This window comes from Abramis brama (genome assembly GCF_963993115.1).
Source record: "Abramis brama genome assembly, chromosome: 11".
In the NCBI taxonomy this organism is placed as follows: domain Eukaryota; kingdom Metazoa; phylum Chordata; class Actinopteri; order Cypriniformes; family Leuciscidae; genus Abramis; species Abramis brama.
Window position 1 is genome coordinate 20,913,045 of NC_139973.1, and position 26,691 is coordinate 20,939,735.

Sequence of the window (26,691 nt, forward strand, 5' to 3'; positions counted from 1 at the left end):
GTCCCATGCAGGGTCACAGGGATACGGGGCCCAATAATAGCATCTTGGGCCATTTACAGGGAAACACCCTGGGTGCATGGCCAGCGACTTTAAAATGTATTTGAAAATAATTATTAAACTTTAAATGTGTATTTTACTCTATAAATTACCTGCATGCTGCCATCTTTGCTCTTGGGAGCTCAGTTCAGGGCACATAAATGGCATGTGACTAATGTAGGCTACTCTGGAGCTGCTGTAAATGACAAGACAACGTTGATTGGGTGATTTTGTCAGAATAATGCTACTGGAGTTCTTTTTTGGTATACGATGGAAAAGAACCGCTAACTAGCCAGCTAAATCTTGGGACAGACTCTATACATTTTCAGGTTAATCTTTAATCTGATCAGACAACTGCACATAAAATAAGTATTTATGAGCAACATTGTAACATTAGGCTACTAAAATTCCGATAGACTTGTTTCACTTTTACCTGGGGTGATGAAATTGTCCATGGCGAAATTGTTTTCAGCTGTTTATCACTTTGACGGAGGGTTTTTTCTTCTTCTTCTTTGTTTTAAGGATTCGTTTTATCTGGATATCTGCGGGTCGGAGTAATAGCCTACTCTTTACTCTTTTAATTCCTTGTAGGCTATAACTGTATCATCTTTATATCTATTTTAATTCCTTTTATAACTGTTTTAATTTCCCTTGATTTTATTTTGTGATTATTTTAATTCCTTTCTGTGTAAAGCAATTTGAATTACCATAATGTATGAAATGTGCTATATAAACTTGCCTTGCATAATGCGTACCGACAGGTAACAACAGCTACCTGTTTCTACTTGTTATTTGTCTCCCCCTAGTGACATATTGGTAAATAAAGTATTTTTTTTTTTCAGAACTGCAACCCAGATAATGAGTAATATTGTGGTAATTATTTAAATGCTTAACAGAAACTGTGTACACAATTCATAATACGCCAATATACATTAGTATATTTTAAGTGGATAATGATAAGATACTACATGCCATGGTGATGCACATGAGTGTTGAACCCGGAAGTGTGTCCAAACCATAGACTGTAAAAAAAATAGGTCCAAACGCGCATGCGCACTGACCAGTCCACGCAATCAGGAAACAAACACGCGCGAGGATTCGCGTTTGAAGTAAGAAAGTGATATTGAACATTTTGTGATTTTGCAATTTTTTTACGAATCTATAATTTGTTCTGACTTGTAAACTACCAAACAATTCAGCACAGCGATGTCAACGAGATAAACAGTGCACGCGAGCGATCCCTGTCATGTTCTGAATTGTTGTCATGTAACTTAATTCACTTGATTTTATATACATTTGATAAGTGCATGTTTTTGTCTGTGGTCGTTCCGTTGTTTTGATTATATTATTGTTAAGTTCGAGCAGCATGGATTCCGCATGGGCAGCTTTTGATACGGAAACTCAGACTATGCTTCAAACAGCAATGAACGGTATGTAAACTTTACCTGACTTCTCTGATAATCCATTTAAAGTGATTTGGCTAGGTTTTGAAGTATCCTGCCTTTAGCTTACCATTGCAGGTTTAAAAGAACAAGTGATTTCTTTCCTCTCAGATCCAAAGAGAGTTGATATGGACAAGCTTTCTAACGCCATTGTAGAGCAGTCATTGAAAGACCTCTCGTTCTGTAAAGATGCTGGCCGCTTGTGTTATACTGTAGTTCAGGTAAGCCTTTCTTACGTTGCTCATTAACTTGTGACCTTTAATATATCCCTAACACACAGGGGCGTAGGTAGCACCAAATGTTGGGCCCCGGTCACAGAACCAAGGGGTGAGCCCCTCACAACACCAATATATACATCAATATATCTTTGTGGGCCCCCTCTTCACCAAGGGCCCCTGTTACTCAGTTCCACTATTACCCCCTGTCTGACGCCCCTGCTAACACAAAGCTGTTTTCATGAACCAACAACTGTCTGCAAAACACAGGATGAAATGAACCTCCACTGAAGCCATGTATTTTGTTTTATTACATTGCAAATAAACTTTTATACTAAATAGGCAGAGGCCCGGAAAGCTGCATCCAGTGTATTCAGGCGAAAGCTGTTGAATCGTCTACAGCAAGAGTTCACTGCCAGGGAGGAGATTCGAAAGCGCTCGGTGGAGGAGTGGGTGTGTGTGGTCACGTTTATATGCAGCGTATTTGATTATATCAAGGTAAAATATCTCAGTTGCAAGTAGGCAGTTTTTAATTTGTATCGGATGGTCTGTTTTTCCTCAACCAGGTTTGACTAACTTACTTGTTTTTAGGTAAACGATGCTCCTGTTGTGGCCCTTGTGGATCCAATATATGACTGCCTCTTTAGGTTGGCTCAGCCAGATGCCTTGATGAATGAGGAAGAGGTAAAAAGGTTCGAATGAATGAATGAATGAGAAGGTGAAGCCCCAGAGCACACCCACCTTTAATGCAATTGTTACGGACTAATGGTTGTTCAAATGTGTTTACAAGCCTGAGCAAAGTTTTCCGAAATATACATTTAGTGGTCAAGTTGTAATGCATACTATAGCATCAGTTGATTTTTATAAGCAGTGTTTTCACCTTCACACTTTATTACTGAATGCATTTGAGCTTTATTGATTATATTTTTAAAGGTGATTAATCCATTAACTCCTCGATTAACAATTACTCATTGACATCCCTATGCCGAATGTAGCATGTGATTGTGTTCATGCTTTATAGAACATGCTACTTTTTAATGGTTGTGAAGTTTTTTGAAATGTAGTACATACTCTGACAGTACATGATTTCTGAAGTTGCAAAAGACAATTTCTTTGGCCATTTGTAAGATTTTTTTTTTTTTTTTTTTGGGCATTTGACTTATTTTAAATCCATGAATTTCTTTTGTGTTTCTAACAGGTGGACTGCCTGGTCTTACAGCTTCATCGTGTGGGCGAGCAGCTGGAGCAAACAAACTCTCAGCGCATGAATCAGCTCTTTTACTTGCTGCGGGATGGTTTTCTCCTTCAGCAAGACCTCGGCTCCATGACGAGGCTCTTGCTCCTGGAGATCTTGGAGTTCAGGGCCAGTGGTTGGACCCTCACTGAAACTGCACACAAGTACTACTACAGTGAAGTAGCTGACTGAGGACAGGATGAGGTTCCTTGTTCAGCATTCGGGTTTCAAGCGTTCAGTGTTCACGGAAGGCCTAAAGAGTACTTCATGGGAGAAAGAAGTGGAAACCCCATGTACTAGTACTGTGGAGCAGTATGGCGGAGCTCGTGTTCATGCATTTGCATGTGTTGTGTTCAGCGTTTGGGTTTAGCTCAGAATGGTCAGAATTTGTTCTATTTTGAGGTTAGTGTCTTAAATCTGCACTGGATGATGATGATGATTCCATGCAATAAGAAAAGCAATCGCTACCAGCCACAAACCTGTGAGTCACCAGCAGTATACATGAATGGCAGTTGTCTTTTCTGTTTAGTTCTTTTAATTTATTATTATGTTTTAGAAGTTTGTACAGTTTCATATATTTTTATTTTTTTTTACAGTGAAGGGTTATTGCAATATCAGTGGAAGATGCTTTGACTTTTACCTGTGTTGTTAGCACATTACAAACATTACACATCACCTTGTAAAAGCTTCTTAATTTTCTATTAATTTTAAAATGGCATTGTTAAAGTTTCTGTTTGGGCCAATATGTATGAAAAAAATGTTCAGTCATGTTGGCTGCTGTAAGTTTGTTTTTTCAAAATCTGAGAGCATTTTCATTGTTTTGTTTATATACTATAAAGTCTGCTGTTTTGAGTTGCATAAACAAGTGTCAAGTGCATAATCTCTCTTTATTGGCATGACAAAAAAATAATTTTGTATGGCCAAAGTATTAAAACAACATAGAAAATGATTTAGAACATTTAGTAAAGCATGTGTACAGACAAAAATTAAACTAAATAAAAAAGACTATATATATATATATATATATATATATATATATTCAGGGCTAAATAATAATAAAATTAATTAATAATAATACAATTAATAAAGAATAATAATAATAAAAAGATTATAATACAGAAATCATGTAACAACTGAACTTAGTTACTTAAGTTACTTAAGAATGATTATAAATGGTGCTAGATTTGGATCAACTAGATATGACATATGATTTAGTTATAAGAAAAATCCCCAAATTTATTCAATTTATACAAACGTACAATGAAAAAAAGTATTACTCATATTATTCTGAACACATATAATCAGACTCGAGCAAATTGCTTGTTACTAATAACATCACTTGAAAACTTAAATCGCATAAACGCCCACCAGCCAAAATCTTAAATTCACACGCACAGATGGTGACTTACATTAATCACGAGTCGTATATCATTATATCTTATATCATGAAATAAATGGGTTGAAAACATTTGGTTACAGGACCAAGGGGGAGGTAGATATATTTGTGAACAGAATATTTCATCATTAACTATTTACATTAAAGAACTTCGCTTCCTTTCGGAAGACCACAGGCCACTGATTCACACACAGAAGCACGAGAATGTCACATGACGGGCTTGTTGTGTAGTTCCCTCTCGTCAGTTATGCATTTGTGTGATCATGGCGGATCCGGAAGGAGAGTCACTGGAGTCATGGCTAAGTGAGTTTTCATGCTAATACATTACTAGAATATGGTTTAATTTTACTCTGTAGAGTCTTTAAGAGACAGAAAACAGTCATATCCGGATACTGTTTGTGACCCGTTGTTTTCTCATGTCTTAGCGTGTCTGTGATATTTACACTGACAGGTCATGAGGGTTGGTTGGATGGACTGACCCATCCTAGCCAGCATTTTAGGGTATTGTTGATCCGTTTAAAGTCGGCAGAATATTTGGTTCCAACGCGTTATGCCCCTAAATGTCTAGGTTTTGAGACACGTAGGCAGTTGTGATTAGCAAACTCTTCTGTCATTCACCAATCAATTAAACTCTTTTTGAACGGCTGTTGTCTAAACAGCTGTAACTTTGCACTTCTTTATTGTTAGCTCTGAAACAGGTTCTGTTTTAAGTAGAAAACCAACCATTTTGTCTTGAACTTCCCACGTTGCATAGTTTACACTTAAAAAAGTGCCTTGCCTATAGCATACTATCTGCCTTTGAAGTTGTTTCTTTATCGATGAACTTAGCGACACTGACACATAGTGAGCTGAATTGAATCAATACTAAACTAAATTGAGCTAAATTTTGCTAAATTAAGTTGTTTTCTTGTTTATTACTGTGAGGCTGCTTTGAAACGATTTTGTATTGTATAAAATGCTAACGTTATATAAATGTGACTTGATTTGGATAAAAGTGTCTTCTGCGTGCATAAATGTATTATGACATTTGTTATTATTGTTGTTATTATGTTAATTCAAGAAGAGTAAAAAATAAGAGAGAATTGATTTTCATTCAAAAATAGTGATATTAGTTTGATTTTTCGCGTTAGACAAAGCCACCAATCCGTCAAACAGACAGGAAGAATGGGAGTACATCATTGGATTCTGTGACCAAATCAACAAGGAACTTGAAGGGTATGTTTTGTCTTTTTGAGCATCTACACACTACGTGACTTTTGCCCCCGGTTTACAGTCTGGAGCGGAGTCGATGTTAGTTGCTGAAAATCAGAGCCAGTCCTTTAATGTGCGATGCCCAGTTTTTCCTCTGTAACCATTTACAACATCTGCAAATGTATGATGTATGATCAAATCTGTTCAGATTTTCAAAAGGCTTTGTTCCAGGCTTGAGCAGATAAGATAGGATTCTAAGTTAGGATGATTCTGTAATAAAGAAACTATAAAGTTTGTGTTTGTTCTTACAAATCACTGATTTGAGAATTGTGTCTGTAACTTGCAGCCCACAGATATCGGTCAGATTATTGGCACATAAAATCCAGTCACCACAAGAATGGGAGTCATTACAAGCACTAACTGTGAGTTTATCTCCTTCAGACCAAATATTATATGTTTAATAAAGTGACTGACTAACTAAATTCAGATTGTTCTTACAGGTTTTAGAAGCCTGCATGAAGAATTGTGGGAGGAGGTTTCATAATGAAGTTGGAAAATTTAGATTTTTAAATGAACTCATTAAAGTAGTTTCACCTAAGGTAAGTTAAAAGATTGTTTCTGCAAAAAAATTAAAACTCTGTCATCGTTTACCCACCTTCAGGTTATTCAAAACCTGCATGATTTTTTTTTGTCCAACTTTTTAGGTACCACCCATTACAGAAACAATACCTCCATAATAAGTTTGCCCTTTTTTATCCTGCAGTATTTGGGAGACAGAGTATCTGAACAAGTGAAGACTAAAGTAATAGAGTTGCTCTACAGCTGGTCAATTGCTTTACCAGATGAGGCAAAGATCACAGAGGCCTATCAGATGCTAAAGATGCAAGGTTCTTTCGTCACAAATATAAACATTTGCATTTATAAGAATCTCACCTACTTATTTTCTGTCTTCCTATTTTGCTAGACTGTCTTGTTTAGTCTTTGTCACATTCTTTCTTAGGTATTGTAACAGAAGACCCAGAGGTTGCTGTGGACAAGACCCTCGTTCCCTCGCCAAAGCCCAAGAATCCAGTGTTTGACAATGAGGAAAAGAGTAAGGTGAAGAAACACATTACAGTATTAGAACTTAAAGAAATATTCCAGGTTCAGTACAATTTAGGCGCAATTGACCGTATTTATTGTATAATATTGATTATCAGAAAATTGTTTCAGTTTGTCCCTTGTTTTCTTTATCTAAAAAAAAGCAAAAATTACACTGTCTAGGTTGAGTGAGGCACGTACAATGGAAGTGAATGGAGCGAATCCATAATGTAAATGTAAAAATGCTATTTTTTTCAATTGTGTAGCCACAAGACATAAACAACATGTGTTAATATGATTTTAGTGTAAGTTACTTACTAACCTTTTCTGTGAGAAGTTATATAAAATTGTATGATTTTGTTGGTGTGACTGATAACAGATTAATGCTAAATGTGCGACCTGCGCATACAAATTATGCACGGTTACAAAAAAATCGGCCAGTACAATTCTGGTGGCAATTCTTGCGTCACTGTACGCGGGCCCTCACGTACACATAAAAAACGATGTATACATTGGGCTTTAAGGCCGTAAATCACAAAACCATAAAATGCTGATTTAAACAACTTAACAGCTCAAAAGCTTTTTTTAAAAGGCATTTTAACAAGAATCAAAGGGAGTCCTATTATGAAACTTAATCTCCTTTTAAGTCCAAATGCTGCTGACAGAACTAGATCCTCTGAACCTAGAATAGTAATTGTTTTGTAAAATTGTAAAGCATTGTCTATCTATAAACATTTCCTTGCAGCGTCTTGCGGAACTTCTTAAGAGTAAAAAGCCTGAGGATCTTCAAGAAGCCAACCGCATTATCAAGAGCATGGTCAAAGAGGTAAGTGATTGAATGATCTTGTGCTTTTTTTTTATACAAATACTTCACTGACAAATAAGTAAATCCTTCAAATATCTTTGAAAAAAAACCAGGAACCAGTTTTTTAGGAATGTACTAATTGTATTCATGTCATTTTGAAAAACACATTTAAAAAATGACTGTCATGTACACAGTACATACAAGAAAAAGCTATAACATTTGCTTTCCGTCATTTCATTTAGTGTAAATTTTTTTGCAAACATTATATATTATGTTTTTGTAGATGCACCACATGCAAACATTGTCATAAAAAGGTAAAATGATCGGATATTTTAAGAGACTTGATATTATTTAATTATTCAATATTAATGTGATATTATTTGTTGACCCTGACACACAGCCGTGAGGGTCTACTATGATGTGATATACAGTAATTCCTATTTCAAGTTGGGGGTTTTTCTGCATGTTGATTGCATGATTATTTTTAAGCAGGTTTATGCCATTTTGTTAAAATATAGTTTTGTAAGAAATAATGGTAGCACTTTATTTTACAGTCCTGTTCCCCATATACATACTATGTACTACTTCTTATAGTTATTACAATAACTGGGTAATAACTAGGTACTAACCCTGAGCCTAAACCTAACTTTAACCCATGTAGTTACCTTAGCCAACTTATTAACCAGTACTTTCTTAGGTACACAAGTACACTTTAAGTGCATGTACAGTAAAATAAATTGCACCCGGAATAATAATAAAATATTATACCAAAAAGTATCGATTTATTTTAATTCAGAAATTAAAAGCATGCTCATGGTAGAAGTGGTGTATTCAAGTCATTACCTTTTTGTTTACTCCCTTGATGGTTGTGCTTGCAATAATTTTTAAATGGCTTACTGCCCTCTTACTTTGCTTTCAGGATGAGGCTATACAACAGAAAGCTTCCCATCGTGCCAGCACCCTAGAGGAGGTGAACAACAGTGTGAAGCTCCTAAATGAGATGCTAAGTCATTTCAAAAGAGATGAGTCGACACAAGCAGACAAAGAACTTCTAACGGTGAGCCCTTTTATATCCAGTCACTGCTAGACTTGCATTTGTACGTAATTGACCATGTGCAACTGTATGTTCATAGGATCTTTATAATGACTGTGACAAACTTCGAACCGCTGTCTTCAGACTCGCCACTGAGACAGAGGATGATGACAGTGCCTTAGGTAATACACATTAGTAAATAAAAATTCATTTAGCTCTTAAGCCAATAATATATTAGAACCAAATAACTTCCTCTCCTTTACATGTACTTTGTGGTCTTTGGTGCAGGTGATATTTTACACGCTAGTGATGATCTCTCACGTGTAATCAACTCGTATAAAAAGATTGTTGAAGGACAGACCATTGTGATTGACATACCAGGTCCAACAGCCTCAAAACGTATGTATTATGTACCAGAATTGTCACATTTTACACATTAAAATGTTTTTAAAAAGATTTAGCATACTGTATCTGAATGATTCAAAGAGCTTTGCATGGTTTATGAAACTACAAGTCTGAAAATGCAGTTCAATGTGAGTTTGTTTTCTGTTTTTCTGAACAGACCCCAATGACGGAAGCTCTTCTGAGATTTTGATTGATTTGGACTCGGGGTCCCCTTCACCCCTCAAACGTGTTTTGACTCCACCCCAGCACTCGGATTCCCTTCCTGCTGACCTCCTCACACTTGCAGCTCGGCCTTCCTCTTCCAACACGTCCTCTGGATCGTCAAGTTTCCAAATCAGTCCTCCATCAAGCCAGCTTCCCAGCAGTCTTTCTCTTCTGGATGAAGAACTTGGTTCATTAGGTAAAGATGGCAATGTATTTTGCAGTGTATGATGTGTATTTTATTTGGAATGTATTTAACCCCTTAAACCCGAAGTGTACTGCTGGCAGTACACCCCCCCCTAAGCAACCACTGAATGGAATAACAAAAAATAAGTATAATTTTAAAGCTTAGAAACTATTTTTCTAAACTACTGCCTTGATCAACACAAAATAGGTGTCATTTGAAAGCTTAGAGTCTGAACTTTACAGTGCATATAGCATATTCGGTGCATATATGCATAACAGTGCATATTCGATTAACTCCTAAGTAATGCTGTTATTTGCTGATAAATAGAAAATAAATGTTTTCAGAATTTATGAAAAAACATCATACAGCTCAGATAGTCATGTGTCATCTAAAAAGGTCTCACGGAGTAGAATACAACAAGCATAATTGTTTCGGGCTTTGACTAAATATGTAAATAATATACGGATGCGGCATTCGTCACGTTTTTGCTCGTAACTTCATAACTTCGTAACATGCTCCGATTGTGGAAAATGGCACAGCATTATTTACAGCAGATTCTCACGATTAAAATCAACATAATACATTGCGTTGATCACAAGATATTCCTCATGGAGGAACAATTTGAAAAATGCACTAAACAAGGCTACATTGGTTCCAAATGCTGTAACTTTTGATTACTTTATGCAATTCCCACAAAATGCAGATGCAGCTCACATGTAGAGGAACTAAAAAAAGGATTTTCCTCCTACCTTATTTTCTTCCTGAGTTATTGCATGTCAAATACGAAAGATATGTATTATCAGCAGTTTCTCAGCATGAGAATGTCCTAATGTAAGTGTTCTATCAAACTATGCCTACCTTTTGACTCTCCTTGCTATAGTTTTGGAGTTATGAGTCTTTACGTTTGTGTATGTCACTCAGAAAAAACAACTCTTCAGGGCTTAAGGGGTTAATATAAAATTGAATACACCACTGTTCAAAAGTTTTAGGCCAATATTTCCACACTTTCCACATTAAGCAGCACAATCATTTTTTAATAATAAGAGGAAGAATAAAAAGAAGAAGAGAGAAAAGTTTCTTGAGCACCAAATCAGCATATTAGAATGATTTTGTTTGGATCATGTAAACTTGAAGACTCATAATGGCTGCTGAATATGGAGCTTTGCCTTTTTACAGATGTTATTTTTTTTTTATTATTATTAAAACAGTTATTTTAAATTATAATAATATTTCACAAATTAATGTTTTTTAATGTAATTAACTGTTTTTACTGTCAAATAATCAAATTTTTATTATCAAATAAATACAGCCTTTGTAAACAAAAATCGTACCGACCTCAAACCTTTGTACGGGAGTGCAAGTATTATGTATAATATAATATCATTTTCTATAGGAGTGGGTTCCAATTCAATAAGTAAGAGTCATCCATTTTAAGGCAATCTCAGTGTTTAACACTCTTGGTGTTAACCGACTATTTTTCAGGCCTTGGTAGTCTGGACTCAAAATCAAAGAAGTCAGCAGAAAAGAATACAAAAGAAGCTCAAAGCAATCAGTGGATTTCTTCACAAGTAAGATTACAGTGCTGTAGCCTATATATCATTTAAATGTATAATGAATTTAAAATGTGTGCCTAGAGAGTCTGCATTTTATGATGTTTGATATCTACCCATTAACATTTCTTCTTCTTTTTTTTTTTTTTTTGTAATGACAGACTTCTAAACCAGTGATTGACCTCCTCTTCAGCTCTGCTCCATTAAATCCTCTAATCTCAACAGCGCCACCTACCTCTGAAGCTACCTCAGTCACAAGCTTTGAAAACTCCCTCCAGCAGAGCAGTAAAGACTTTGCCATGCTGGACATGGACAAGGCTAATAGGTAGTGAGAGAATAAGTAGCAATTTCTTAAAAATAAAACATTCATTATTTTTATTTATTACATATTAGAATTACTTCTGACAGATTATGTGACACTAAAGTAATGGCTGCTGAAAATTAAGTTGTTTTTTCAAATATATTCTAGAGAGGATTGATGCCATTGGTAAATGTTAGTTGTTCTGAGATGAAGCAGTTTAATAATAGCATTAAAACAGGGAAGGAAGGAAGGAAGGAAGGAAGGAAGGAAGGAAGGAAAGCGGCAGAATGTGCACACTCTATTATTAGAGCCTTTTATTGAGATCAGAGAACTGCTTGTGAATTGTCTCGTTCCATTTAAATACAACTAATTGTTTGTTCTTTCTATATTAAGCAGCCAGTCCAAATATTCAAGCTCGGGCGGCAGAGAACTTAGAGCTTGGGAAGAGAACATTCATCCTGCATTAACCACATTCAGTTTTCCTGCTGGAATAACACCAGTGCCTTCTGCTGTATCCTCTGCCAAACCTCAGAGCTTCGCCCCAGACAGCCCTCTCTTCAGATCCCTGTCTCCAACACTACCCACCAGTCACTCACCCTCGGGCTCAGACGTCTCCCTAAACACTGTCTTTGTTCCATTGGAGGCCATTAAACCAAGTAAGGCCTATAAATGAATATGGATGCTGTGAGATCTATAGCAGTTATTCTAGACTTAATGACTTGCCTGTTATGGTAAGGCTTAGAACGGTGTGTTTTTCCCTTTATGTTTTCACAGGTAAGGAGGGTCCAGTGACAGCCTACGATAAGGATGGTGTTCGTGTGTTGTTGCACTTTGCTACTGACCATCCACCTGGTCGCCCTGATGTTCTGGTGATTGTGGTGTCCATGTTGAACACAGCACCACTGTTAGTGAGGAATGTAGTGCTTCAGGCAGCTGTGCCAAAGGTGAGAGGCACAAAATGTCTTTTTAATATTCTTCTGAAGTATATGGAAGCTAAAAGTAGACCGTTATTGTTTTGTGATAGACAAGCATTTTTTTTACTTTATGGATTTTGCAGTTCTGAATTGCTTTTGGTTTCAGATGGTTTTGATTAATGAATTTTTTACTTTTACCTCTGTGATTTGTAATTGACAGTCTATGAGAGTGAAGCTGCAGCCCCCTTCTGGAACAGAAATGGTTCCCTTTAACCCCTTCATGCCCCCCAGTTCTATCACTCAGATCATGCTCCTGGCTAACCCACTGAAGGTGAAGAAAGACCCACACATACACATTTACTTGTCTATCTAAATGAGGACATTCCATAAACTTATATCATTTTTATAAACAGATAGTTATAAATACTATAACTTAACCTTAACCTTAAAAGAAATAGACATCCTCAAAAGTTAGTTTTGTTAGATTTAGCTCACTTCTGGGTGAAAATTTGTCCAAAATATGGTTTGGTAGGTACATCACTAGACAATTGTCTCACCATTAACATCACATTTATAAAATACATTTATATTATTATTTATATATATATATATGTATATATATATATATATATATATATATATATATATATATATATATATATATATATATATATATATATATATAATTTTTTTTTTTTTTTTTTTTTTTTTTTTTGCAAACTTGTTAGACTAATGCCTAACCTTGGAAAATAAATTGAATATTAAATAATAAATAAGTTTAACAGTCATGTTCAGTTTTATTTGACTTATTTTGAATAAGTAATTACTTCACAACCGCTAAAAAAGTACATCTTTATAGTATGAATGTGTGTAATGTGAATGTAATTTGGATGCACTGCATCCGCCATGCTGTCAGTATCATGTGACCTACCAGCGTTAGTTACGTGGCTTCACTGCCATTTATAAATCCTCTCTTGTGGCCTCATGGGATAGTAAAGTGTCCATCGTATGCACACTTCAGAATCCCGCCGGAAGTAGGTCGTCCGGGTACTTTTTTGCCTACTCTTCTACGAGTACTGTGAATTCGTCCATACTCCTTTTGTCACATACTCTTTTTGCCTACTATATAGTAGGGAAGTAAGCGATTTCGGATGCAGCCTCTGTTTCCATGGTTCTTGATTTAATTACACACTTAGTTCTGTTAATTAATTACCATTCCCTTGTGTAATTAAGCTCTGAGTTCTGTCGATTCCTGGTTGGGTGTTAATCGTCTATGATTTACGCAATTTGAGTATTTTGCATTGTGAATAAAGACTGTCTTTTTGTTTCCTCTTCGTCAGTAACTGAGGACAAGTTGTTTTTTTGTTGTGTTTTTTTTTATTGTACAAAACAATATAGAGTCACACCATTTTGTATCGCTGAAAACAGGTTAGGTTATAGAATGCTTTTATATGGAATTTCTTGAATATTTGAAATGTTTCATCTCTGAAAAGTCAATTGTCATGTTTGTCACCATATTTTGAGAATTACTACATTGCTAATCCATGCAATATTAGTTATTAGATTGTTCTACTTGTGGCCATACAAAGAAATTATAAATATGTTTACATGATAAAATGTCTATGATAAACTCAATGACTGCATAAATAATTGTATGTGTGTGTTTTACAGGAGAAAGTGAGAATGAGGTACAAGCTGACATTCATCCTTGGAGATCGACAGATCACAGAGTCTGGAGAGATAGACAAGTTCCCTCCAGTGGAAAGATGGGGTCATTTATAGCTGTGTAAGCACTATTACTCATGAAGAGAAATGGAAAACACGGTGTGCATCAATGAGCCTTCGACTGTGTCTCAAAGATATGTTATGTCCAGGACTTTATCTTTGACACACTGGATGTTACATTTATAAATCCCAATCTGTGAGTAATCCCCCAGATGTCTTGATATGCTGGTTTTAGGTACTCATTAGGTTCTGTTATCATTAACATAAGCATGTTGCTTATAGTAATGGGTCATTTTATTGTTAGCCACCACTTGACAATTCAGCTCATTCAGATCACTGGACAGGTTACAATTTTTCTATCCTTTAATCTCTGTTCCGTGATGTGATGCACCAGTTGTGTTAGAGCTTATGTGAATTTTATTGATGTTATTTCTGAGTTTTACATATTTATTTCATTACTATTTATCAGATTCTTGGTGTTTGACATGGCTGGCCTCACTGGTTTAAAGCCAAGTTTACTTTGTCTTGCGTCATTTAGCAGAAACTCAGCAGATAACAGTAATTCACACAGGGAAGTGTGGAGGGGAAAGGAGTGTGCAAAGCATACTTGACTTTTGTGTTTTTGGATGTAAAGTTTCACTTTATTTCCTTTTTTACACAACTGGAAGGAATTGCCTATTTGCAGAGTTGTCCGATTTTCTTTATTTTTGTGTGTGTGTAATTGGACAGGAGGCTGGTTTTGATGTTTTACATTACATGTTTTACACTTCATTTTAGGGTTATTACAGATGCAGTTATTTATATTATAAAATTTGACTTTTAAAAGATGTGTTTGCGACTTTTGTATGGCTTTTGTTTTGTTTTACAGCAGATGTCTCAGTATTATTTTGTTGTACTGGATGTGTCCAGGAGCCAATTCTAATGATTATTAATTTGTAAATTATTTTGAAGAAGAGCTTCACAAATATTCCAATGATACTGTTCTTTTTAGACTCGGTTAAATCTACAATTTAACATTATGTATACTGTTTTAAAGACAAATAAATATATTGTTTTGAACAATGTGGTATACTATGATTATCAGTATTGGTTGCTGTTGGTTTTGTCAAATCATTCACACTCAGCTTTGCTGCTTAAATGCAGCTGGGGATATTCCTGATTTTGTCAAATCAAGGGGAGGATAAGGGTAATGGGATTCCGGAAGTGGACCCTTTTAAATGTCGTCATTTCCGGCGGCATTACGCGCGTTCGTGAGAGGCAGAGGCAGTCATGGCAGACGAGAAGCCAAAGGTGCGTGTTCAAGGCTCTTTATAAGTGTTCTTATAAGCACGATAATTCTTTGTTATATGATTAATGGGGACTTTTCAGAGTTTATTTTCCTCTCATTTATTGTTCACTGATTCAATTTCTTTGTGAAATGGTGATGGTTTTCCATAAAGCTAACGCGCTAATTTTCCAGTTCGCTAATGTGCCTCGCACCTCATACACACTGGAAGTGATAAGACAAAACTTGTAGTAAACAAAGCGCCGTATTTTGGAAGCGCGCGGCGCAGGATCCACTGCAGTTTCTCGCGAGCTCGCTGACTGTTCGCGCGCAAAGCTCTGGACTTAGTACCGACAGTGCAGACTGCAGCGTGGGTTTATAACAGGCGCGTTGTAGGAGTCCAATTTGTGTATTTAATCTTGTATCGAAAGAGTTATTTTTTTGACAATTAAGAAAAAAAGTCGTGTGTTGTGCGTGTCACATTGGAAATAATGTGCTTTTCAAACCTGTACTGAGGAGCCCCCAGCCACTGCACATTTTTCGTGTCGCCCTCATCTAACACATCTAAATCAACTCATCAGCTCAGTAGTAGAGACTAGAGACTTGAATGAAGTGTGAGTGATGAGCGAGATGTACAAAATGTTCAGTGGTGGGTGGGGGTCCCTAAGACATGTTTGCGAAGCACTGCTCTACACAAATCACTTAATTTGAGGAAATCTGTAATAAAAGAAAATGGCCACATTGTCTGTAGTGTGGCGTTACATTTATTTTGTAGGTTTATTGTTATTCTGTTGTTCAACCCTAGGTTCTCACAGCCTAGTCCAAGACTAAAATGCATGTTTGAGCTGTTTTAACTGAAAGCAACTTGTATATCTTAAAATACTCGTATCTTAAAATATGTCAATGCCATTGTTTTGTCTCAACCAGTAATGTTTTTTTTCTGAGGCACATTTATAATGGCTAAATTGCTTAAATGTCATAATTAAGATAAGGACTAATCCATTACTGGCTTAATCTAAGCCCTGTCTGTGAAATCAGGCCATAATGTCTATTAGTTTAGACTTTGGAGGGCAGTATGTTATTTTAGATGGATGAAAGAACTTGTTTTTTGTTTGTTTGTTTTTTTCCACTTATTAGCTTTGTAAACCCTTTTATTGAACTGAATTTGTTTGTGTTCCTGTCTTGTACAATCCAATTGTGCTCTACATAATTGTGGCCAAGTATATATTTATTTAGCTTTTGATGTCTGTATTTATGATAACTGTATTTTACTTTTCATTTCAGGAGGGTGTAAAAACAGAGAATGACCACATCAATCTGAAAGTGGCTGGGCAGGATGGCTCAGTGGTTCAGTTTAAAATCAAGAGGCACACACCCCTCAACAAACTGATGAAAGCATATTGTGAGAGACAGGTAAAATTATTTTATTTGCATTCAACTGCATCATTTACCTTCCCTTACAGTAACAATCATCCTTCCTTTAAGTGCACAGGTTGTCCATACTTGCCACTAAGAGATGGGCAAAGAAGATGTGAATGTCTGGAAATAATTGGTTATAAGTTGGATATAAATCTCATCTGTATAAGGGTGATGGAAACATAGCTATTGGTTGCAGATACATACTATATGTACCCTAGTTTTAAGCGAGATAGAAACACATTGGCTGAATAAATTCTGATGTAGTGAATATTAAACCCCCGTGACTAATCGACGGTTTCTGCTGATGGTGTTTTATTTAGTGTTGGTTACAAATACCACCGTCATCCGCTCAAACAACTAGATGGAAACGCACTAATTCGCATTTTTCTTTTTCTTTTTTTGTGAACTTTGAAAAGATTCACTTCACGTTTGGATGGAAACCCAGTTAATGAGCTTCCTTGCACAACATTTAAATAGTCTGGTTCAGTATTCGCTGAAAGCTAGTCCAGCGTCGCATTATCAGAGTTCCTCTGAAATCCTGTCTAGATCTGCTCTGGGGAATATTATGTATGTCTGTGTGTGTGTGCAGAAGCATGATTTACATGCTCACAGCTGCACATCTGTGCATTTCTCAGCAGCATGTGTAGTCCGCCAAGACCAAATACATCAACACGGTCATATCCTTTTATACAGAGTTTCTCAACACACGTCTTCAGGAACAACCTCCCAGAAGGTTTTAGATGTCTCCATATTTAACACGCTAAGAAGCTGATGAGCTGAGAGACTTTAATTAGGGAGACATCTGAAACTTTTTGGTAGGTGGTTCCCAAGACTGCAGTTGAGAAATGCTAACATGTTACAACTACTCATTGCTAAACTTTGGTTCTAGATAATTCTAAATTATAAAACTCATATAATGCGTTAATAAACCTCCTATAAAACATAAGGCCCTTTCAAATTACTCCCATTAGGGCATCAATGCAATTGGGTTAATCCATCTCAAGTAGTCCAACACAGGTTTTTTTTTTTTTTTTTTTTTTTTTTTTTAAGAGGGATTACTTCTATGTATTGCTATTGCAATAACAGTAGTATTTTTCTTTTCTTTGCCATGGTGGCAAATTTTGGCTCTATAGATTTTTACTGAAACTTTAAAATCTCAGCTCAGGAAGGTCCTAGCTCCTGGGAACAAAAACGGATCTCTGATGCACAAAAAAGTGTACATCTATTAACATTTTCCACATTATTGTTCCTTAGTCTTAAATGTCCCTTTTCTAGGGAAAGTCTGAATTCAGGTTGATCGGGACACTTTTACCCAGTCACCTCAATGGCAAGAAAGTGTCCCAATCAACCTGAATTCGTCATTTGACAGGGCCTTTTCTTCACAGTATTCCACTTGGATGTTATGTGTCTAAAGCATGCTTATCGAGAAGTCAAGTCAACATTTGATCTGTTCACAGGGGCTATCAATGCGTCAGATTCGGTTCCGGTTTGATGGGCAGCCAATTAATGAGACTGACACACCAGCTCAGGTACAGTCACTGATATGACCAGTTCTGGATGTCACCATGCTTAAAGTATTCATATCATTTATAGTCTTTATTTTATTTATTTTTTTATCTATTTGCAGTTGGAAATGGAGGATGAGGATACAATTGATGTATTTCAGCAACAGACTGGGGGCCTGATGTAAATAACTACCTCTGCCCTCCATCACAATGTCCTCCTTTCTGTCCCCTGCATTTTTTTTTAATAGGCTGACCTCCCTCCACCTTGCCAAAACTTGTGCTCTAAAATGCCCATCAGCTCTCCCAAATCAGATGAATGGCTTTCTTAAAATATTTGTGTAAACGCTGATATATTTCATCAGATGTTGACCTAAGAGTGTTAAGACTAAAATGCTTTTGGTCAGTCATCAGATTTGGTATATAGAACTTTAGTCAGTGTCAGTTCTAAGGTACAGTTTTGTTTGCTTAGAGCCGTTGGACTTTTTATAAATATTTTATATATGTTGATGTATTTCTCTTTTGTACTCGGGCTAATTTTATTTAGTGACTTGTGTTGTGAATTGAAATGTTGATAAGATTTTGTGTTGGAATAAAATTGTTTTACAAAACCACTTGAGGCTTTTTGTTTTCTTTTTTACCTGTTCATTATTACATTTAAAAGAAATGGCAACATAGTTAAATGGGGCATTGTGTTTCCACTCTTCTTTTTAGATACAGTTGTGGTTTACATACACATTGTAGAATCTACAAAATAACATCATAAATGTTTTTAGCGCTCCCTGAATAAGCAATTTCACAAAACAAATGTTTACAAATTGAGAAGACAAAAAAGCGGAATAAGACTTCAAAAGTGTACATATGCAATTCTTAATTTAAAAAAAAAAAAAATTTTGTTCTTGTTTTTCAGAAGAATCTGGCACATTTGTTTTTCTAGCATCTTCTGCATATATAAACCCTTTCCAGCAGTGACTATGAGTTTGAGATCCATCTTTTCATTGAAGCCAATTGAGGGACTCATAACTATTCTAAAAGGTGTAACACTTACAGATCCTCAAGAAAGCAACACAAATAGGAGCTGGGGTGTACAGTTTTGAATAGGGTGCTAATGTGAAAGAAAAAAAAAAAGAAAAAGTTGAAATATTTTGTTTCAATTTTCTCTGGAAGCTTAAATATTTCACAGACAAAATATAAATAAAACAAGTACAATTTACCCTGATCATTGAGAATGAGTCAAGGTTTGCTTGCAACTTTTGTATAGTTTTGCATGAGTCCCTCAAACGTCGACAGGTTTTAATCTAAACTTATGACACCAACTGTATTTTTACACAACTTTTGTTTTGCTCTCTGGCGCCTCTCCAGTGGCGGATCTGCAGAAATGCAGTATTAATCGCGTCTAATGGGCGTGTACCGGAGCGCAGATTCAGCACTAGAGACTGATGACCTGAGCAGGAGACGCTCTTTGTGGCTTGATGACAATAATCTGTCGAATATTTTGTGGGAAAAGCCGTGAACAGAAGCTGTGAGTGTTCCAGATGACAACCACCACCACTTATCAAGGCATGGATCCGACCGGGAGGAGCAGCTCCAGGTTCTGATATATGATGTCTATAGGAAGATAACAATGCTCAAGCGGTTTAGGTTGTAGCAAACAGCAAATTATTTTAAGATTTATAATGGCTAATGTATCAGGACGTTTATGAGATGTAATATCACTGACAAAAGACAAAATTATTCTCCAGCTGAACGATATTGGTTTAAAAACGGATGGCGATGCTGATGAGAAAGAATGAGCACCATCTTCGGTACAAATATTGCGATTTGGGGATAAAATGGTACCCCGTAGCTCAAAGGCAAAGTGTATTGAATTTTAAAAAGACCTTTAAGGCAGGATTTTGTTTTATAAATGCCTGTTTTATTGTACTAGCATGTGCATCCCTCTGGCAGTGTCTGAATCTTGTAGCCTCTGTAGACAGCTTTTTTGGAGAGACAGCAGAGGCGCGTGCAGCATTTTTGAGACATGCGGTCGCTTTCCAAGTCTTATAAATGCATATAATGCTCCAAAATTCTGTCTAGGTAGGCAACTCGCTAGGCTTTGTGACACGGCCTCTGACTGCATCTTCAAAAGGACAGACACACAATTAATGACATAATTGTTGAGTAATTAAAACATCGTATTTACTGCACTGTGTCAGTCGTTCGTACATTTGAAAAAAGTCCCTCACCACGCTTTCTGAGTACGAGGATGCTTGCGCGCGCGCGCGCGTGTGGTTAAGGTTGGGTGCGGTTCAGCTGCTGTAGTAAAGAATTATATTACGCTCCCTGTTGTATCCGTCTTATCGTTTCATTAACTGAATGCACTAATGACGTTTATCACTAATCACGTTTTCAGTCGGACTGGTGGAGGGATTTTGAGTGAGATTTATTTCCCCATGCTTGCTGTCAGACGACAATGCTCAGCTAATTGACATGAATAAGAACAGTATGAAAAATATTTTCATTTACAGAATATAATTGAAGTAAGATCAAAATCAAATCAAATTCAATCAAATAATAAATGTACATGTGCAATTAATATTTACATCTTACATCTGCACAAATATTTTTATAAAGCCACAAGGTTTCTTTTTTCTTGCAAACTCAACTTAATCACTTAATTTTACTCAACATTCTAAGTTGTTTTATTCTGTTTAATGTGACCCTCATGGGTCAGTCATTTTGGACTGATGTTGCCCACACCTTTTTGCAATGTTGGGGTATGTACAGTATGTGACAAAACAAACACTTAAGAAATCAAAAATAAAAACAGAACTGTAATCCACCAAAAAAACACACACAAAAAATGAACTTTTAAAATAAAAGTAAACAATGCACATAAAGACAAGCCAATTAATGATCGCTGATCGGTTAAAAAAGTTGCATTTATGACAACATATTTTAAATGTTTCTTTTCCATCCCAGAGTACTGCGTCCACCAGGTGGAGGTTCAAACATCTGCTTTGGCAACGATGAAGACAAATCTGTGAAAAAACACAAAATGGCATCTAGTATATTTGCTGAACCCGAGGACCCACATGCCCATCGGAGGAACAATCCACCAGGTGCTGATTTTTCTTAATAATGATTCATGTCTCGTCTTTTACTTTTTAATAGTATTCTAGCCAGTGTTATTCCCTTGCATTTGAGATGACTAAACCTTAGAGAAAATTATAAGAAACATTTAAATTATGGTTTGATGAGTATGCACTGCTTTAATTGTGATTTTTTGTTTCAGACATAAGCTGCTGGTGGAAGCAACAATAACTTTATGTGACTCACTTTAGCATGTGTGATAATGAGCAACCAAATGCTGAATGTGTTTCAGTTCCACATTTAAAAACTTGCTAAGTCTTGCTAATTCTTAAAGGTGCTGTGTGTATCTTTGACCGTACTAAAGCATAAAAATACAGATATTTAGGAAACATGCTAAGTTCACATACTTGTTTCTCCAAAAAACAATAAATCAGCCAGTTATTCTACTTTGAAATGTGTGCTCCATGTCGGAATGTCCGTTTTTGTTTTGGTCTTTGTGATCCCGCACATTGCCAATTTACCCAGTAGTATTTCAACATCCGGGTTTCCAGTTTGGCGGAAAACACAACATATTGCAGCCATGGAATGCAAATGAGCTGGGTCAGAGATCGCAGAATCTACCCGACCTAAAAAGCCTCAGCATCAATCTAAAAAGATCTATGTCCCAGAGGGACATATATTTATATTAAAACTCGGATTAATCAACTCATCAACTTACAGTGTGAGGCTTGTCGCCTTCAATTGTCAGTTGCGCTCATTCCTGTTGTGTGTCCCTCAATCTGGCAACCCCCGCGAGCGTCGAGTCTTGAGGAGGAGGGGGCGGGAGAAACAACTCTCTCCATTGTTTTGAATTTGGACTGCAGTACCCAATTCAACCGCTAGCTGTCAACATTACATACTGCACCTTAAAACACTTTACAAATGATAACTAATGTCACTTCTTTACAGAACATTATTTTGTTCTTAAATCTCTTAAAATGCTTAATATGCTCTTAAATATATTTTTATGCATAACAAAGAATAAAATACAACTTGTATGTATGGGCTGCAAGTATTCTCTGTTGTTTATGAGATCAATGTATCACAGATACTTTTACAGTTCTTATTTGTTTGAAAGGTGGGAAGCCTACAGGTGTGTTGTGTGGAGAGCCGTCTGCCCCGCTCAGAAGATGTACTGCTCAACCAGTCAAACAAAGTAGCACCACACTTGACAATGTACCTGTGGTAAGATATAGAGACAAGTTCAGTCATTAATGAGTGAAAACATATTACAGTTTTTCTCAGTTGCTAAAACACTAAAACCCATTGGCTGAACAAAGTTCTCAGTTGCCTGAACTCATTTAGCTAATTGTGCAGTCTGTTGTCAATGCCTTAAACCATTTCACATGGTAAAACACAATTTGCAGATCTCACTTAGACTTTTCAGCAAAACTCTAAACACATTCTCATTCTCAAAACACATTCTGCTCTCTAATGCACATGTCATCCATACTGGTAACACAAGTGACAACAATCAAATACAAATACAAATAGAGAGCACATGTCATTGATTGAACACAACCACTCAAAATTGATTTAACCTGTTTCAAATGATGCCCAAAGACAAGAAGAAGCACATTGATCACATGTTCACTCCTTTGATTTTTGTCTCTTTCAGTATTGTATACTGTAGTACAGTGTATTGTAGGCTGTATACAATGAACAAATTGTATGGCCCTGAACATTGTGCTTTCCATTTGTTAACAGTACTGACTGCTCAATAGATTTTGACTGGTTGCAGGTTCATATCAACAAAGAACAAGAATTACAGTATCACAGAGACAAAGGACAAGTTTGTGAGATGCAGGGTACAGTACTGTAAAAATAGGGGTACAAGGAGGAGGAAGAATAAAAACAAATTGTAAAGAGCAAAGCAGAGTAGTAATTTCTGATAAATTTTGAGCTACTATGATAGTTTTCGTTCATCAAAAGACAATGACGGAAAATATGAAATTTGTTTTGAGATTAAAAATGTACTTCTCCCTGAACTTTTTGATGGGACAGTAAGGTGTCACGGGTAAGTCTACAAACAGAATAGCAGTCCATAGATATCTTTCGAGAACTATATGTTTTGAACAATGTGTTTTCTATTTTTTGGTGTATTGTTTACTGACTGCTTGATAGTGTATATCATTTTGATCACTTTGTTTATGATTTGAGAGCAGTGTTTGATTTTGAGCACAGGTAAAACTGTTTTGAGGCGAAAGTTTCATTTTGCAAGAGGAGTCAGAGGTTTTGTAAATAGTGCTTGAAGATTAGGTTTTGTGTTTAATGTTTTCAGAAAAAGGAGCAAGGTTTCAGAAATTGTGTTTTAGCAATTGAGAAAAACTGTAATGAGTAATTTTTCAATGTTTTTTTTTTTTTTTTTTTTTTTAATCTGTTACTGAGAATATGCTTTATTTTTGCACAGAATGGTGATGAAGACTCAGTCGATGTTGGTAAGTGTTCTAACCATTCATATAACTTTGCATCATTGACACTTTTTTTATTAAATAAAGTGACATGAACCTATTATGAGCATGTTTTTAATGTTTCATTTTGAGATTTTTTTGGAAGGCATAAAGTAAAAAATGTCAGGGTACAATCATATCACAATGTCATAAAGCTTTTGTCCAGCAAATCAAAGTTCTGGCCTTAAAATATCCAATAATTGAAGTCTTCATGGCAAGGTTAGTTCAGGTTGTAAAATGTCACGTGGTGCATGTGGTGTGGTGCATGTTACATAACATCTTAACTATAATATTACATAATAAAATATTTTATATTTTATTTTAAAATAATGAATAAGATTACAGGTCTGCATATGTATTCAAGGTTTAAATACATTTTTTAGAAACCTTTTTTTGTTTACCACATTTTTAGAGTCATTAAATTTAAACTTGGAAATATATAAAGGTTTTTCAAAACTATAATTAGAAAGAATAATTTGGCTTATGTGTTTTAAGCTAGATTTTATAAAAATCATTAAAATATTGATTTGTCATTGACACATTTATCTCACTCTCGCTGTCTCACGAGGGTGAGAGTAACTGAAAATGTGGCAAAAATATAATAGAAAAAAAGAAGAACATTTTCTTTCCATTTAGTTTTATTGAAATGTTATAAAATGATCTGATAATTAATTGGTATTTCTTTTCATTGTTATGTTCACAGATAGCACAGAAGAACCTAAAGCTGTTCAGGAGCAGCATGACACACCAGCTCCACCTTGCCTCTCTGCGACAGAGCAGCCTGCAGCTGGGCTTCCTTCTGGCCGTAGAAACCCACCAGGGGGCAAATCTTCTCTCGTCTTAGGCTAAAGAGTTGCTGCACTTAAGGATAAGATCTGGGCCTATGTGAAACGAGCATCTCAGAGTAAATGTGCTGTTCTGTATTCAGTGCTCATCCTCTGCATAACTGTTTTCATAAGCCACAAAGAACTGATTCAGATCAGGGCAATTTAGTCAGAGAGGATTGTCACAAATCTCTGAGCTGTGATTCATTCAAAGAATGTCTTTGAATGTGTCGAGTGTTGGTCTCTCAGTCTTGTGTCGACTAAAGACCCCTTAGGAAAAACAAATCCTGTGTATGCACTGCTACTCTCAGATACTACAAACCATAGGCCAAAATTTGCCATCAAAGTTCTCACCATTACCATTTAGGAGGTTAAACTTCATTCACATAAGCCTAAGAAATGTCTCCCTGATTCAGTGTTTGTCTCCCTTTTTATGTATTAAGTTTTTGTCAGCACTTTATGAACTGTGGTGCCCATTTTGTGGTGCCTCAGACCTGCTGGTTAAAACACAAATTTTCACATCCATCACTGCGAATAAAAAAAAAAGCTGAAACATTTGTAGTTGTTTAGAAAAAAAAAATGTTAACACTGATATTCTGATCGCTGAAGAGATGTTTACAAAGAACAACAAAAACGTAATGAGGTTTAACAGTTACATATTAAATCATTGCCTGTACATTCAGGTGGTGTGGTTAGAGTTGACAGAGCAACGACATGAGAGTGCAATGAAATACTGTGTTACCTAGTCACTAAAGTGACTTTTCTGTGCCAGAAAAGGTGCATGTGAGCAAGCTATTATTTATTTGTGTTTGTTACAAAACATAAAGTTATAAAATATGTACAAAAATACAAACAACAGCCACAGTGTAAAGCCATTTTATCTAATCATTCATCAAGTATTCCATATTCACCAAAAGATTGAAAGTTATTGCCTTGTTATTTTTGACGTATGCCAAAAAGGTGCTGTATTGTTCTTTGACTGCTTGGAGGAAGTGTGTAATAGATTGTTCTTTTTTTTTTTTTTTTTTTGTATGTACATGAGCTTTTCTCAAATTAAAAAAAAAAAAAAAAGTCTTTGTCTGTTGTCCTGAGAATAGATACAAACGTCACTGCCGTCCAACCCATCTTCTAATTCTCCATATACACAAACTATTGTATTATAATTTATAATAGTGTATTATAATAGGCTATTATATAATATAATAGTGTATTATTACCTGTACTATGAACAGGTGTGTTTACATCAGCAGTTATAGCTAAGTAAAAGTGAAAGCAGCACATCGTCACGAACACAATTACTGATCTATAAATGACTGGATTGATTGTTGCGTTCTAAACCATAGACATATAAAATACAATATAATATATTTATTTTATATGTCTATGCGCTCAACGTCTCTAGAGAATACCTATAATGCACAGTGAGAGTTACTCTCTCAAGTAAATATGGGCTATTAGTTAAGTAATGTACTCCTCCCTAGTATTTAGTTTTAGCATGTCAGTAGGCCTAGACTATATTGTTTGAGGGCAGATTTTGGCAGGCGTTTGTAGTGATGGAGTGTATTTGTAGATGTGAGTAGCCTACTAAACTAACCACTAGGTGTCAGTAGCATTACACTTATAACCGTGGAGACTTTTGAAATGTATGTTTTTCGTTCTCGTCTACAACAACAACAGGGAGAGACTTTTGACAGTTTCTTAATGAATGCAAAGTTGAAAGCAAGGACATGCAATTTCGGACTGTTGCAAGATTCTGTCGCGTTATTAAACAAAAGAGATCAGGCCCATTGAACGTGTTAACTCACTTGCCAATAGGCTTGCTATGGTTCGACTTGAACCCGCGCTGGACAGTGAATGACATCAAAATACCGCGAGAGCGATTAGAGAGCAGACCGGTTCAAGCCGAACAAGCCTATTCTTTTATTCATCCAACTCATTCCATTTACATTTTATAACAATGCAGATGTGTTGTAACATACCTGTGGCGCCCTTAACAAACAACAATAGTTTGGTTCTACTTTACATTTGCCACAATACATGCAAAATATTTGCACTTGTTGAAAGTCTAAGTAGTGCATTAAGTCATATGTTTCAAATAATTTATTCAGTCATGTAAAATAATATTAATAATAATAATAATATATTTAGCTCATCAAAGCTGCATTTATTTGATAAATACATAAAAAAATAGTAATATTCTGAAATATTATTGCAACTTAAAATAAGTTTTCTGTTTTAATCTATTTTAAAAAATAATTTATTACTGGGATGTTAAAACTGAATTTTCAGTAGCCAGCATCCAGTCGTCAGCATGTTTGAACTGTCAAAAGAGCAGTATTTATTTGAAATAGATTTTGAGTAAAAAAAATAAAAAAATAAAACATCACAGTTTTTTTCAATTGCTAA

General features: G+C 35.8%; 4 protein-coding genes across 7 annotated transcripts; all 4 read left to right on the top strand.

Annotated features, from left to right (window-relative positions):
- The first annotated feature begins 1,070 nt into the window (after positions 1-1,070).
- On the top strand, positions 1,071-3,807 carry mif4gda (MIF4G domain containing a). 2 transcript variants are annotated; one of them, XM_084128217.1, is made up of 6 exons: positions 1,071-1,145; positions 1,393-1,466; positions 1,590-1,699; positions 2,036-2,191; positions 2,285-2,377; positions 2,892-3,807. In XM_084128217.1, the coding sequence occupies exons 2-6, from the start codon at positions 1,403-1,405 to the stop codon at positions 3,117-3,119; spliced, it is 651 nt and encodes a 216-aa protein (XP_083984343.1). In that variant the 5' UTR covers positions 1,071-1,145; positions 1,393-1,402; the 3' UTR covers positions 3,120-3,807. The 2 variants fall into 2 exon arrangements, with proteins under 2 accessions (XP_083984343.1, XP_083984344.1); XM_084128218.1 differs by lacking the exon at positions 1,071-1,145 and having other exon boundaries at positions 1,267-1,466.
- A 699-nt stretch (positions 3,808-4,506) lies between these two features.
- Positions 4,507-14,792, top strand: gga3a (golgi associated, gamma adaptin ear containing, ARF binding protein 3a). Of its 2 annotated transcripts, none has more exons than XM_084128038.1 (17): positions 4,507-4,626; positions 5,454-5,538; positions 5,861-5,936; positions 6,015-6,113; positions 6,278-6,401; positions 6,515-6,612; positions 7,340-7,420; positions 8,319-8,456; positions 8,533-8,614; positions 8,721-8,831; positions 8,995-9,237; positions 10,708-10,793; positions 10,937-11,100; positions 11,470-11,732; positions 11,851-12,020; positions 12,211-12,321; positions 13,662-14,792. In XM_084128038.1, the coding sequence occupies exons 1-17, from the start codon at positions 4,587-4,589 to the stop codon at positions 13,770-13,772; spliced, it is 2,082 nt and encodes a 693-aa protein (XP_083984164.1). In that variant the 5' UTR covers positions 4,507-4,586; the 3' UTR covers positions 13,773-14,792. The 2 variants fall into 2 exon arrangements, with proteins under 2 accessions (XP_083984164.1, XP_083984165.1); XM_084128039.1 differs by having other exon boundaries at positions 11,473-11,732.
- Positions 14,793-14,882: 90 nt separating this feature from the next.
- sumo2a (small ubiquitin like modifier 2a) lies at positions 14,883-18,514 on the top strand. The gene is made up of 4 exons (XM_084128043.1): positions 14,883-15,005; positions 16,264-16,392; positions 17,856-17,927; positions 18,026-18,514. Exons 1-4 carry the CDS (start codon positions 14,985-14,987, stop codon positions 18,086-18,088), a joined length of 285 nt encoding a protein of 94 aa, XP_083984169.1. The 5' UTR covers positions 14,883-14,984; the 3' UTR covers positions 18,089-18,514.
- Positions 18,515-19,283: 769 nt separating this feature from the next.
- On the top strand, positions 19,284-25,340 carry jpt1a (Jupiter microtubule associated homolog 1a). 2 transcript variants are annotated; one of them, XM_084128324.1, is made up of 5 exons: positions 19,284-19,422; positions 20,862-21,001; positions 22,090-22,196; positions 23,422-23,449; positions 24,165-25,340. In XM_084128324.1, the coding sequence occupies exons 1-5, from the start codon at positions 19,373-19,375 to the stop codon at positions 24,308-24,310; spliced, it is 471 nt and encodes a 156-aa protein (XP_083984450.1). In that variant the 5' UTR covers positions 19,284-19,372; the 3' UTR covers positions 24,311-25,340. The 2 variants fall into 2 exon arrangements, with proteins under 2 accessions (XP_083984450.1, XP_083984449.1); XM_084128323.1 differs by having other exon boundaries at positions 19,298-19,491.
- Positions 25,341-26,691: the final 1,351 nt, after the last annotated feature.

What these genes read in the sequence shown, in the direction of transcription:
- mif4gda (XM_084128217.1), top strand. Translation starts at nt 1,403, where the DNA reads ATGGATTCCGCATGGGCAGCTTTTGATACGGAAACTCAGACTATGCTT. An exon ending in GCTTCAAACAGCAATGAACG is followed by an intron (nt 1,467 to 1,589) that starts GTATGTAAACTT and finishes CTTTCCTCTCAG; the next exon opens with ATCCAAAGAGAGTTGATATG. An exon ending in TGTGTTATACTGTAGTTCAG is followed by an intron (nt 1,700 to 2,035) that starts GTAAGCCTTTCT and finishes TATACTAAATAG; the next exon opens with GCAGAGGCCCGGAAAGCTGC.
- gga3a (XM_084128038.1), top strand. Translation starts at nt 4,587, where the DNA reads ATGGCGGATCCGGAAGGAGAGTCACTGGAGTCATGGCTAA. An exon ending in TCAAGAGCATGGTCAAAGAG is followed by an intron (nt 7,421 to 8,318) that starts GTAAGTGATTGA and finishes CTTTGCTTTCAG; the next exon opens with GATGAGGCTATACAACAGAA. An exon ending in GGATGATGACAGTGCCTTAG is followed by an intron (nt 8,615 to 8,720) that starts GTAATACACATT and finishes TCTTTGGTGCAG; the next exon opens with GTGATATTTTACACGCTAGT.
- sumo2a (XM_084128043.1), top strand. Translation starts at nt 14,985, where the DNA reads ATGGCAGACGAGAAGCCAAAG. An exon ending in TGGCAGACGAGAAGCCAAAG is followed by an intron (nt 15,006 to 16,263) that starts GTGCGTGTTCAA and finishes TTTTCATTTCAG; the next exon opens with GAGGGTGTAAAAACAGAGAA. An exon ending in AAGCATATTGTGAGAGACAG is followed by an intron (nt 16,393 to 17,855) that starts GTAAAATTATTT and finishes ATCTGTTCACAG; the next exon opens with GGGCTATCAATGCGTCAGAT.
- jpt1a (XM_084128323.1), top strand. Translation starts at nt 19,436, where the DNA reads ATGACAACCACCACCACTTATCAAGGCATGGATCCGACCGGGAGGAGC. An exon ending in TCGGAGGAACAATCCACCAG is followed by an intron (nt 21,002 to 22,089) that starts GTGCTGATTTTT and finishes TTTGTTTGAAAG; the next exon opens with GTGGGAAGCCTACAGGTGTG. An exon ending in TGAAGACTCAGTCGATGTTG is followed by an intron (nt 23,450 to 24,164) that starts GTAAGTGTTCTA and finishes TTATGTTCACAG; the next exon opens with ATAGCACAGAAGAACCTAAA.